The sequence below is a fragment of the Dendropsophus ebraccatus genome, chromosome 10, assembly GCF_027789765.1.
Source record: "Dendropsophus ebraccatus isolate aDenEbr1 chromosome 10, aDenEbr1.pat, whole genome shotgun sequence".
NCBI classification, from domain to species: domain Eukaryota; kingdom Metazoa; phylum Chordata; class Amphibia; order Anura; family Hylidae; genus Dendropsophus; species Dendropsophus ebraccatus.
Genome location: NC_091463.1, coordinates 43336001 through 43347687, shown reverse-complemented (window position 1 = coordinate 43347687; position 11687 = coordinate 43336001). Strand labels below are relative to the sequence as shown.

General features: G+C 42.5%; 1 protein-coding gene across 2 annotated transcripts; it reads left to right on the top strand.

Annotated features, from left to right (window-relative positions):
• The first annotated feature begins 1221 nt into the window (after window positions 1-1221).
• On the top strand, window positions 1222-10267 carry NONO (non-POU domain containing octamer binding). 2 transcript variants are annotated; one of them, XM_069986325.1, is made up of 11 exons: window positions 1222-1338; window positions 2898-3038; window positions 3141-3334; window positions 4479-4780; window positions 5542-5637; window positions 6173-6378; window positions 6972-7056; window positions 7146-7248; window positions 7983-8022; window positions 8794-8906; window positions 8984-10267. In XM_069986325.1, the coding sequence occupies exons 2-11, from the start codon at window positions 2903-2905 to the stop codon at window positions 9113-9115; spliced, it is 1407 nt and encodes a 468-aa protein (XP_069842426.1). In that variant the 5' UTR covers window positions 1222-1338; window positions 2898-2902; the 3' UTR covers window positions 9116-10267. The 2 variants fall into 2 exon arrangements, with proteins under 2 accessions (XP_069842426.1, XP_069842427.1); XM_069986326.1 differs by having other exon boundaries at window positions 1223-1338; window positions 6182-6378.
• The last annotated feature ends 1420 nt before the right edge of the window (window positions 10268-11687 follow it).

The following is an 11687-nucleotide window of genomic DNA, read 5'->3' as shown; positions in this document are numbered from 1 at the left end:
TCCATGCTCAGTTTTTGAGCTGCACGTTGGTTGGTATTTTTGCCAAAATCAGCACAAAACAAAACTATAATAAAAAGATCTGCTTCTTCTAATTTGCCAAAAATATGTCTCAAGACCTGAATTATCACTTGGGCTGTGTTCACACTGCGTTTGTGTGTATTGACAATGTCATAATACCTAAGGCTATGTTCACACTACGTAAAACTACGGCCGTAGTTTTGAGGGGTGAAACATAGTGTTATTTTCAATGGTATCCCGGCCGGAGTGTACACACATCGTATGCGCTCCGGCCGGGATCCCATGCGGCGCCGGTACAAAACTGACATGTCAGTTTTCTGCAGCCGGAATTCAGTGAATTCCAGCCGCAGAAAGACCTGTCAGTCCACACAGTGAAGCAAGCGGCTTTGGCCCCTTGCTTCACTGTGGGCTATGGGAAGCTCTGATGCGGGCGCACGCTGATGCGCTCGCATCAGAGGTCCACGGCTGGAAAGATCACGCGGCCGGTACTTAAGTATCTGCCGGGATGATCCAGGCTGAGACCTGCCGTTCCGTGACCCGGCCAGGTGTGAACATAGCCTAAAAGGTAAAAGGATGCGGCAGTACACCATATGGCACAATGCGCTTCCCATTGACTTGCATTATTAGAAAAAATAATACATGGCCACCTATGCTCTTATAATACATACAACAGTATAGGCAACTACACTGTGGTATAAAGAAAAACTAAACACAGAAAAGACAATGGGAACCCTGCATTTCCCATTGTCAGCCTATGGATTTTTTTTTTTTTTTTCCTTTTAAGCAACAGTACCACAACGGGCCGTGTACGATTCGCCACAAGCCGTTTATATGAATGCTCCAGCACGTGTCTGACGCACCAGCGGCCAACGTTTGATGACGAGAACGGAAATGACCGCCCTGCCCCCACCCGCACGCTAGCCAATCTTTTGTTGTCTTTCCTTTCAATAATTTCCAGCTGCGACTGCGCAGAAAGCGCTCTATTCTTCTCTTCCTTACACTCTCATACAAACTTGTCGAACAATACAGAGGTTGAGCTGTTTCACACCCACAAAGGTTAGAGCGGCGAAAAGCAGCCAATCAGAATATGCAATAGGCTTGTATTTTGAGTGGCAGTTGCTTCGACCAATCCTAAAATAGAAAGGAAAAGCTTTGCGTGCGCTCGTAGACCAATAGCTGGAAGCAAAAGGCTTGAGTGTGGCTGTTGTTTGGTTGTGGCCTGTTTCCGTCTGATAGGCAGGAGGTTCCTTTCGTGCGCGGGAGGTCGTGGGACTGAAGCTGTAACATCGGGCGCTGCGGAGTACACCTCAGGCTGACAAGGTAACACTTTTGCCATGCCTCCCCCGGCCCGGAGCGGCGATGGCGGCTGCCCTTAGCGCCTCGTTTCGGACTCTGGTCCTGTAGAAATGGTTTAATTTAGTAGGCCCCGACCTTTGATGGGAAGGGCTGCCGCTATACCGGGCATACATTGTACCGGGCTCTACTAGACTAGAACCCACGCCCAGATGTCCGTCTGTTACTGGAGGCTGTGGGGATCTTTTCCAGCTTATCGTAGAATCGGGCTCCCTCTCATCGATCTTTGTTACCGGCTTGGAGTGAATGAGGCTGGCGGCTGTGTGTGGTCATGGCTCCATCAGTGTGAGGCTAGCGGCAGGCTTGTGGAGGCCCAGGCATCACACACACAATGGGGCGGATATTTACATCCTATAGAATAGGCCTCCTGACATGGCAGGGTCTCAGCCTAGCTTCTCCCTGTTTTTGTTGTAGGTTTTATTGAGCTGTATTCAAAAATCCAGTTAACTACATTATTATGTAATTGTAATCAGTTATTTTTTTTAAACATAAATGCTATGTCAATAAGGAAATGGACTCCGTTTTTGATCACTGAGGTAAACAAATGTAGTGTGGTCCTAGGATGATGGCGCCTTTTGGGTTACGTTCATGGCCATTGTACCTCATTTCTGTTACGTTTATGATGCCCACCCCCAACATACAATCTGTTACATTACACTGGGAGGATCACGTACCCTTCTATTCTTCCTATTTTATCTCTCTGTTGTTAAATGAAGTGACCTCATCTGACCCCATGGCCTGTTAAAGCGAATGTACTATCAGTACATTCACTTTAAGTCTTGCACTTGGATAGAACGGTGCTGGGTTTGTTTGGGAAATGGGGTGCGGTTATATAAAAAAAAGGACCGCTGCAATGGCTTCCCTGTGCCGGCGCCTTTCTATCCATGTGCAAGGCTTAAAGGGAATGTACTGATGGCATATTCGCTTCAATGCATGTAGGTGCCATCAAGGGATGGGTAGCCTCCAATTGGAGCTTTTAAGAGGAGAGATTATGTTCTGGAGTGCCCAACCAAGTAGTCCATGGTTGCCCCATTCATGAATGAGTGCTGTGTAATGCTGGATTTTGTAGTAGGGAAGTGTGGCTGTACTGACTGAAGGAGGTGGTAACAGCTTCTGGGGCAGGATTGATGGGCTGCTTTTTCTTTTTCCTCTTAAGAAGAGTTGAAACAACCCACCAGGCTTTTGTTTTTCAATAGGAAATAATTGTAAGAACACATTTGGCTCCATTCAGATGTCTTTGTTATATGCCTGGGTCATATGCATAAACTTTTATGTAAAGAAAAAAAAACACCAAAATGGTAGTCTACTGTTCTTTTCAATTGAAACATCCATCGAAAAATATACTGCTTCATATACAGTTTTGGATTTTTTATTTTTTTTTTACAGTTGGCAATGTATACTTGTGCAAATATCATGTTCAGAACATGTTCAGGCTGTATGCAAGACTTACACTACAAGTGCTATGAACAAAGCCTTAGATGTACCAGAAGTATTACAAGGATTATGACAGACTTTTTTTTCCCTAGATAAAATGCAGGGAAACAGAGGCTTTAAAACCGAGCAGCAGAACCATGCTTATAGGAAGCCCCAACATGGTCAGTCTCATTATCAGCAGCATGGATCAGAGACCCCTTCACCCACCAATGGACAGCAATCCAACAACCCCAGTAAGTTTTTGGGCAGACATACCTAGTCTTCAACCAATTAAGCGCTTTAGTGCGTTTGGGTTCCTTTTGGCTTACTGGCTAAAATGTTTTATTTTTTTTTAGGTGAAGGAATCACTATTGATTTGAAGAATTTCCGGAAACCAGGGGAAAAAACTTATACTCAGCGTAGTCGCCTCTTTGTGGGTAACCTACCCTCTGATGTTACAGAAGAAGAGTTAAGAAAATTGTTTGAGAAATATGGAAAGGCAGGCGAGATCTTCATACACAAAGACAAAGGGTTTGGATTTATTAGACTGGTGAGTAATGTTCTGTGAAATCAATATTGCATGTTTCCAGTGTGCCTGGTGTATTGATAGGCCTTTGCATGCATTAAACTTCTGGACCAGCCGTACTGTCATTGAGAAGAATGGCCTACATTTTTGAAGACTAAGCATTCTTTGAGGTGCTGGGTGGGCTGAATGGTGCCCCTGGGCACCTGGGACTACCCCTGTGCATCAAAGAAAATCATTTGCATACTAATTTGATATGGGTTATCTAGTGTTAGAAAAAAACTAGTTTCTTACCACACAAAACCTAGGGTTAGGTGTGGTATAACCATTCGGCTCCTTTCACTACAAAACAGTGTCTGGAAGAGAACAGCCATGTTTCTCTAAGCCTGGATAACCATCTAAACCAGGGGTGTCAAACTCAGGCCCTTCAGCTATTGCAAAAACAGGTTCTTTTTTAAGAAATTTCCATATGCTTTTAAATTTTTCAGAAAACATATTTCAGGAGCTGGAGTATTGGTGTGTCACTAGCCCCTGCTGCCAGTAGCAAATTTTTACCTGTAGGCCGTTTTAGGTTGTAGATTGGTTTCAGTTATGGTGCGTTTACACAGATTTTTGAAACCAAAGCCATGAACAGACCATAAACAGGGAACGGGAAAGGAAAGACTTGAGATTTCTCCTTTTTTCAAATCCATTCCTGGTTTTGCCTTCCTAAATCTGCCTGTGTAAACGTGCCATTACTTGCGCTGCGTCATCTTTAATGCACACATAATAATAATCCAGCGATTTTTATGTGTTACAAGGATGTTGAAGCGAATGCTTTTTGCTTACTGCAAAACATTTTTTTATAGTACCTGATTGGTCCATTTTATTTTTAAATTTTTTTTTTTTTTTTTTTTTATACGGTTGCCCGATTCCAGCCACCTGCTTCAGTTTTCTATATTCAATTTGAGCCGGTCTATGCACTGGGGGCGAGCCCAGTAATACTGTAATACTTGTAGACCAGTATGGTGCTGATTGTGGAATAAATCAGCCATGTTTTTCCTAAACCTAGACAATAAATATATGCATATCACACTTGTTCCATTAACTTATGGTTCTGCTAGTTTTAAAATCAGCAGTAATGTATACCAGTACACATTCTGAAGCTTAACTCAATGTTTGTCTTTTATAGGAAACACGGACTCTAGCAGAGATAGCAAAGGCAGAGCTTGATAATCTTCCCCTCCGTGGAAAACAGTTGCGTGTCCGCTTTGCCTGCCACAGCGCTGCATTGTCTGTGCGGAACCTTCCTCAGTTTGTGTCTAATGAGCTTTTAGAAGAAGCTTTCTGTATGTTTGGCCAGGTGGAGAGAGCTATAGTTATTGTGGATGATCGTGGAAGACCAACTGGCAAAGGAATAGTTGAGTTTGCATCTAAACCAGCAGCCCGAAAGGCTCTTGATCGCTGTGCTGATGGCTCATATCTTCTCACTGCGTGAGTAGTAAAAGCAAGAACATCTTAGTCTTTAGGTTTAGTGCTGCACGGTCTCAAAGTGTATGTGTGTATGTATAAAATATAAATATATATATATTTTTTTTTTTGTTTGTTTTTTTATGGAAGTCTTTACTATTGGAGCACAGAAGTAGGTTTTTCTCTGAATTCAAACCAGATAACAGCAAGTATTATAGTACTGCAAACACTAAGAGGTGCAGGCATTGTTGGATAGCAGTTCTTTTCTTCAAGCAAATGGTGGCTGCCAAATTTATAAAATCAACTTCTATATATTTTTTTTTATCCGTGTGTCAATGAGGTGGGGGTCAGCTTTTTAGCCCTCAACTCCCAGCTTGTGCTGACCTATAAAGCTGTGTACATCAGTCAAGGAGGGGCTGACCGATGGATTCAGGCAAAGTGGTGTGCCACGTACTAGAGCAGCTCAGCCCTGCCTCCGTGACACTCGGCTGAAAGGTGATTTTATAAGTTCGGCCACCACCATTAGCTATAGGAAAGGTATAATTTACTTCAACAGCCCATCATTAGTACAAGACACCAGTTTGATCTGCAACCAATTATTTTCAAATGGGCTTCTGTATATTCTTGTAGGACCCTGGCATATAGAATCGTCCCACCCTGGTGTATTTGTTAGAGAGTATTGATTGCTTTCCTACACATTGGTCACAATTTAGTTTCTGGCAGATGGCAGCTCTGTCCATCAATTGATATTGATTTTAAGACCATTATTTTGTCATGTTGTGCAGCTTCCCCCGCCCTATAACTGTGGAACCTATGGAGCAGCTTGATGATGAAGAAGGATTACCTGAGAAACTTATTGCTAAGAATCAAGCCTACCACAAGTATGTATTTTTTTCCCCTTCCTGGCAGCATTACACTTATAGTGAAACAATTATGTAAAACATATAAACCATGTTTCATATCGATGCCTGCGTAGACAGTAATGCATTTTTATTTTGGGTATCTTCAGTGCTCTGGCCACACCTCTGGACAAAAGCAATTATTCACTTTTTTGACCTATGTAATAGAGGTTATTTTTTCTTTTTTTTTTTTTTGTCTGTGCAAGCAACACTATTAAACCATGTTTTAGCAGTTTGTTTGCGATGTTTCACATGACTACTTCCCTTTTAAGCCTGGTTGTACTAGTGGCTCAGTTGTAATTTCCATGTAGCCTGCATAAACTGTGCATATTTCATCTTGTAACGTGGGCAAACCCTACATAGGACCAAAAATCTGTAATCCTGCTTGGCGACATATTTCCTTTATAATACATACAGTTGTGTACCATTATTGCCAATCAAGAGTGTTCATGTTCTTAAAAAAAAAAATCCAGCTAATGGAAATGTATTTAAACTGTTTTCTCATTGGTCTGTGTTGCTGGCATAGGGAAAGAGAACAACCTCCCCGCTTTGCTCAGCCTGGAAGCTTTGAGTATGAGTATGCAATGCGCTGGAAAGCCCTCATTGAAATGGAAAAACAGCAGCAGGATCAAGTGGACCGAAACATTAAAGAAGCACAGGAGAAGATGGAACTGGAGATGGAGGCAGCAAGACACGAGCACCAGGTCATGCTTATGCGTCAAGGTATCTGTCTGTTAAGATGCAAAATATAAATAGTGAATAGTACTTAAAGGGAACCTGTCACCCCCCCGTTAGAGCCCCCTATACTCACCTAATACCGCCGGGTCCCGCTTCTGGAGGTGGTCGGGTGATGAAGATCTCAGCCGCTGCAGCGCGACGCGCGCGCTGAGAGATGAGTCCCAACACCCATAGAGAATGACAGGAGAGTCCAGCGCTCAGCTCTCAGCGCGCGCGCCGGGCTGCAGCGGCTGAGATCTCCGTCACCCGACCACCTCCAGAAGCGGGACCCAGCGGGATTAGGTGAGTATAGGGGGCTCTAACGGGGGGTCGGGAGCCTGTCACCCCGGCACGGGGGGTGACAGGTTCCCTTTAAAATAATGTTAGTGGGGGAAAAAGTGGTATTAATACTGTGCTCCTCTTATGTAGTACTGTGCTCCTCTTATGTAGTAACTTGGAACAAACACAAATTGCTTTTCAGTTTTTCCTTTTTTTAAATTTAATTTATTTTGATAAGGCATCTCCACTTATGTTTTTGCTTCTTTGTTACCTGAACATCTGGTATTTGGCTAACATTTATGTCAATGTCATCATGACAGATTTAATGAGGCGCCAGGAGGAATTGCGCAGATTGGAAGAACTACATAACCAAGATGTACAGAAACGGAAACAGTTGGAACTGAGGTAATTTCCTAGTGCACATTTCATTTGTGTTAAATAGTGAAGTGTAGGGTAATCCTTGTTTAGAGTTTTTTAATTAAGTCTTCTTACAGACATGAAGAAGAGCGCAGGAGGCGCGAAGAGGAGACACGTAGACAACAGGAGGAAATGCTGAGACGTCAACAAGAAGGCTTCAAAAATGCCTACCCCGATTCAGTAAGTGACACTTCTCCTGTAATAGCATATATGTGTTTTCAATAGAATCAAAAGCTGAACTGTCATTGCCATTGTGGTTCTTCGTTTGTAGAATTAGAGATGAGCAAATTCAAGTTTGTGAAACCCAGAATTCTTGGCATTTGACTCCTGGTGGCTCTAGGGCTGCCTGGAAAACATGGATGAATCCATGCTTTCCAGGCAGCTGTACGGCTGCATCCATCTTTTCCAGCCACCAGGAGTCTCATGCAGTGTAAATTCACTTATTTCTATTTAGGATCTTGGGGTAGTTACCTCAGAGGAGAAAACCAGCACGCCACGCAGAAGAGACGAATCTGCACCTTCTCCCTGGCAAACACCAGCGGTGCAATTATGTCCCTCCATATGAGATGGCAATACTTTTCTATTGCCTGTGCAGGGGATACTAAAGGAGAAATGTACTTTTCCCTTATGCACACTATAGGGGAAAAGTAGGCGATTGCAGGGGGTCCGACCCCTGTATTTCCAACCCCCATGATCTCCCCCCCCCCCCCCCCCTTCAAGCATTACTGGTTATTATGCCAACATTATAGGAGAGTTTGTAGTACTAATTTAACACCTTGTCTGTTTTCTTCGTTATACTTTTTGTAGGAATGACCATATTTTATTAACAGTTTAAACAATGCACATTGTGTGTACAACATCTTTGTCAAATTGCAGTATAATATTGGGTAACATAATGATTTGTTTTTGTATAGAGGGAAGCTGATATGAGGATGGCGCAAATGGCTATGCCTGGTAAGTGATGTATGTATATATAATATATATATTGGTACCTCAGTTCTCAAACTGCTCAGTTCTCAAACTGCTTGGAATTCAAACTGTATTTTCAAGGAAAGTTTGCTTTGGTTTTTAAACTCTTGCTTGGTTCTCAAACACTTTTCGGGCACCCAGTCTTGATGTACTCGGTATCTGAACGTTTTTGCGAGTGTAGATGGTGGATTGTACCTGGTGAGTTTAGCAGTGGTGAGGCTTCACATATAGTACAGTACTGGATAAGACTGCTGGACTACATATACAGTACAGTGGTATTAGTCAGTGCACTGCCATCTCACATCCTGTACTGTATAAGACTGCTGGAGTGCATGTACAGTACAGTAGTAGTAGTACAGTCAGGGCACCACCATCTTCCATCTGTTACAGAGCCGGGATGGGGGACTCTTATATACAGTAAAAGATAAGTGAGGAGTTGGTGACTACTGTACTATAATTGCTGGTTTTGTTGAATATTTCTTGCGTATAATGTACTGTACATTATAGTGCTGTTCTATAATGCACTGTAGAGATGCATATCAATGTAATATATGGGTACTGTAGGTAAATATTGGTTGGTGCTGGAACCAGTTAAACACATTTACATTATTTCCCATGGGAAGACACTGCTCGGTTCTCAAACTGCCTTCCGGAACCAATTTGAGTTCGAGAACCTAGGTGTGTGTGTGTGTGTATGAGTTGTAAATGGTTGATTGCTTATACACATTTCTTAAAATTCTCTATTGTCTTGTGTAGGGGCAATGGGAATGAACAACCGTTCATCATTGGGTAATGCTAACGTCCCTGCAGGAACTGCTCCACCAACAGGACCTGGTGCCATGATGCCAGAGGCAGCTGGAATTGGCATGGTGTGTAAATATTGAAAATGTGTGTATAAAATATATGTATATGTGTATCTATCTATCTTCAATCTTTTCTTTTCTAGACTCCACCGACAGCTGACCGCTTTAGCCAGCCGCCCCCCAACATTGAAGCTCTAGGTGCAGCTAATCAACAAGCTTTCCAGCGTGGCACACCAGGAGCTGACTTTGGTCCTAATAAGCGTCGCAGATATTGAAAACCTTTTTTTTATGTCCTCAGCTGTATGTATTTCCCAAGATTAGTGTGACTGGATTTGTATTGTAGAGATAATGTTGTAGGGCATTCTCTGGTGCAAATGGAGACCAGTCCTATGTTTTTAGGCACAATTTGCAGAGGGATTTAAGTGACACTGTCACCCCCTTTTTGCATTCGGACACATTCTACACATGTGTCAAGGGTAAATTTTGCCGTTTACATACCTTATCATAAGTCATGGTGCTTGTTGAAGTAAAACGTGATTTATCAACTGCAGATTGTACTAAGTGGGTGGGGCTTCACGGCAGCAGTGCCACTTAGCCCAGCCCACAACGACACTGTTGGCCCTGCCCCTCCATGACTTCATAGACACATCGGTCCCACCCCTCGCCGACCATTGGAACAGGCTGGCCTAAAGGTTTAGGCCCCACCGCCTCTGGGTCGGCCCATATGATGGCAGTCAAGGGGGCGGGGCCTATGTGGCATTGACGTCCCGCCTACTTAGCACAATCTGTTGTTGATAAAAGATCACTTTTTACTTGAACAAGCACCATGACGTATGATATAAAATAAGGTATGAAAACTGCTAAATTTACCCATTACACCTGTGTAGAGAAGTCAGAATGCAAAAAGGGGTGACAATGTCACTTTAAGGGTTGGGAGGAAATACTTGCTTAAAAACTGGTAAACTTTCCAGGAAGTATACTGCTGACCATCTTTTCTAACAGAAGTGTGAACACTTTTGGACAATTCTAGGCTGTGCCACTGTGCCTCCCATACAGTTTTCTTCAGTCCATCATACAATTTGAGTTACTTTCCCCAGAAAACAACCACACAGTTGCCCTGAGCTTCAGTGGCAATGCCTATTTTTTATGTTTTTTTTTTTTTTTACTTCCCCCCTCCTGCTTTGGACCATACTGTATGTAGTATTTTGTATCTTTTTTTTATTTCCTGATCATGTTTATGCCCACAGGGCTAAATGTACTCGTTAAGTTATCACTAAAGTCCCATGGCTTCAGCCATGTGTTCTGTTAACCTTTCAATTCGTGTCACATCACCTTCCTTAATGTGTATTCCTCAGCATTTTATGGAGGACTTTTGATTACTTGGCAATGTGAAAACAGTTCATAAATAAATGGGATTTTAAGACTTTTTCAATAGTTTGGTTTCTTCTTTTTCTCTCCTATACGCCAACATGAGGTCGATTTAAGTTAGTTATCCAGAATTAAAAGAACATAGCTTTCTTCTAGAAAGAGTGCTACTTTTGTCCTCTGTTTGCATTTGGTATTGCAGCTCAGTTATAGTAAAGAGGATGGAACAGATTTATAACACCAAAAAGTGCTTTTCGGCTGGCTGATTTTGAACGATATGCCACTTTAGGTGCCTGGAAAAGCAATTTACATAAATATACAATATAGTGCTGACCTTCTAAAAACTTAGAGATTTTTACATTCCTAAAAGCTTATGTAAGATAGTGCTACGCAAGTAATTTTTCGTACCTCAGCCAATGAAGTACTGGCACAAGCCTTAGTAGAAGAACACACACACACAGGATATATAAACTGCCCACCATCTATGAATTAAGGAAATGCACCTTTAACAATCAGTTTGTTAGTGTGGTTACTGTGAACAGACAGTCAATATGACAGCACACTTAAGGTGCATCCTTATCATTTGGAGTCCAATGTGAGGCAAGGAGCGAGAGAGTCCGGAGAAGCAGCCACCGCTGGTCTGATACATACAAGGATACTTGACCACATAACAGAAAAGCTTGTCCCAAGACCCTGTTTGAAACTTGATATTGACTGATTGATAACCTGTTACTATAAGGGACTTAGGAATTCAGGAGATAGCGTAACAAAACAAAACACCCATATACATCGTTACACTGGTCTCAGGCCATGGGAGGTCGATGAAAAAACTTTTCAGACCTCATGCAGCCAATAAAAGTTGTTTCAGGCTCTTGATGACCGATAAAAATCAAATCTGTGAATTTGCACAGACTGTTACCAGAAACCTACAGCTGGAAATGGCTTAGTAAGATGGGAAAGCCATTGTCCTCCGGCCCTAAGACAGGTATTAGGAACCTTGGCTCTCCAGCTGTTGCAAAACTACGATTCCCATGATGCCTGGATAGCTAAAGCTTTGGTTGTCCAGGCACGATAGGAATTGTAGTTTTGCAACAGCTGGAGAGCCAAGGTTTCATGACAGCCCTAAGGTGGTATACCAAAGGGACAATATCTGTGGATATGCAGAAATTGTTCTACCATAGAAGCCTTCCAACATGAAGCTAACCTACGCTGTCAACTTTTCAAGGATCATTGCTATCCAAATAGCTTATCAATATACGCTACACCAAGACCAAAGAGACCTCTTTGTCCCAGGAAGATAGGAAATAAGCGATTTGCTACGTTCCTACTGTAGATTAGCTCATCTGTAATCATACGGAGGTCTGTTTAAAACCTCAAAAAGCCATAACAGATTTTTGCACATAATCCTTTACATGAGCTTGACCTTATGTACATTACTAAAAAGGGTGTACCTACCAAAGGTCTTTCTGGGGTATGTCTTAA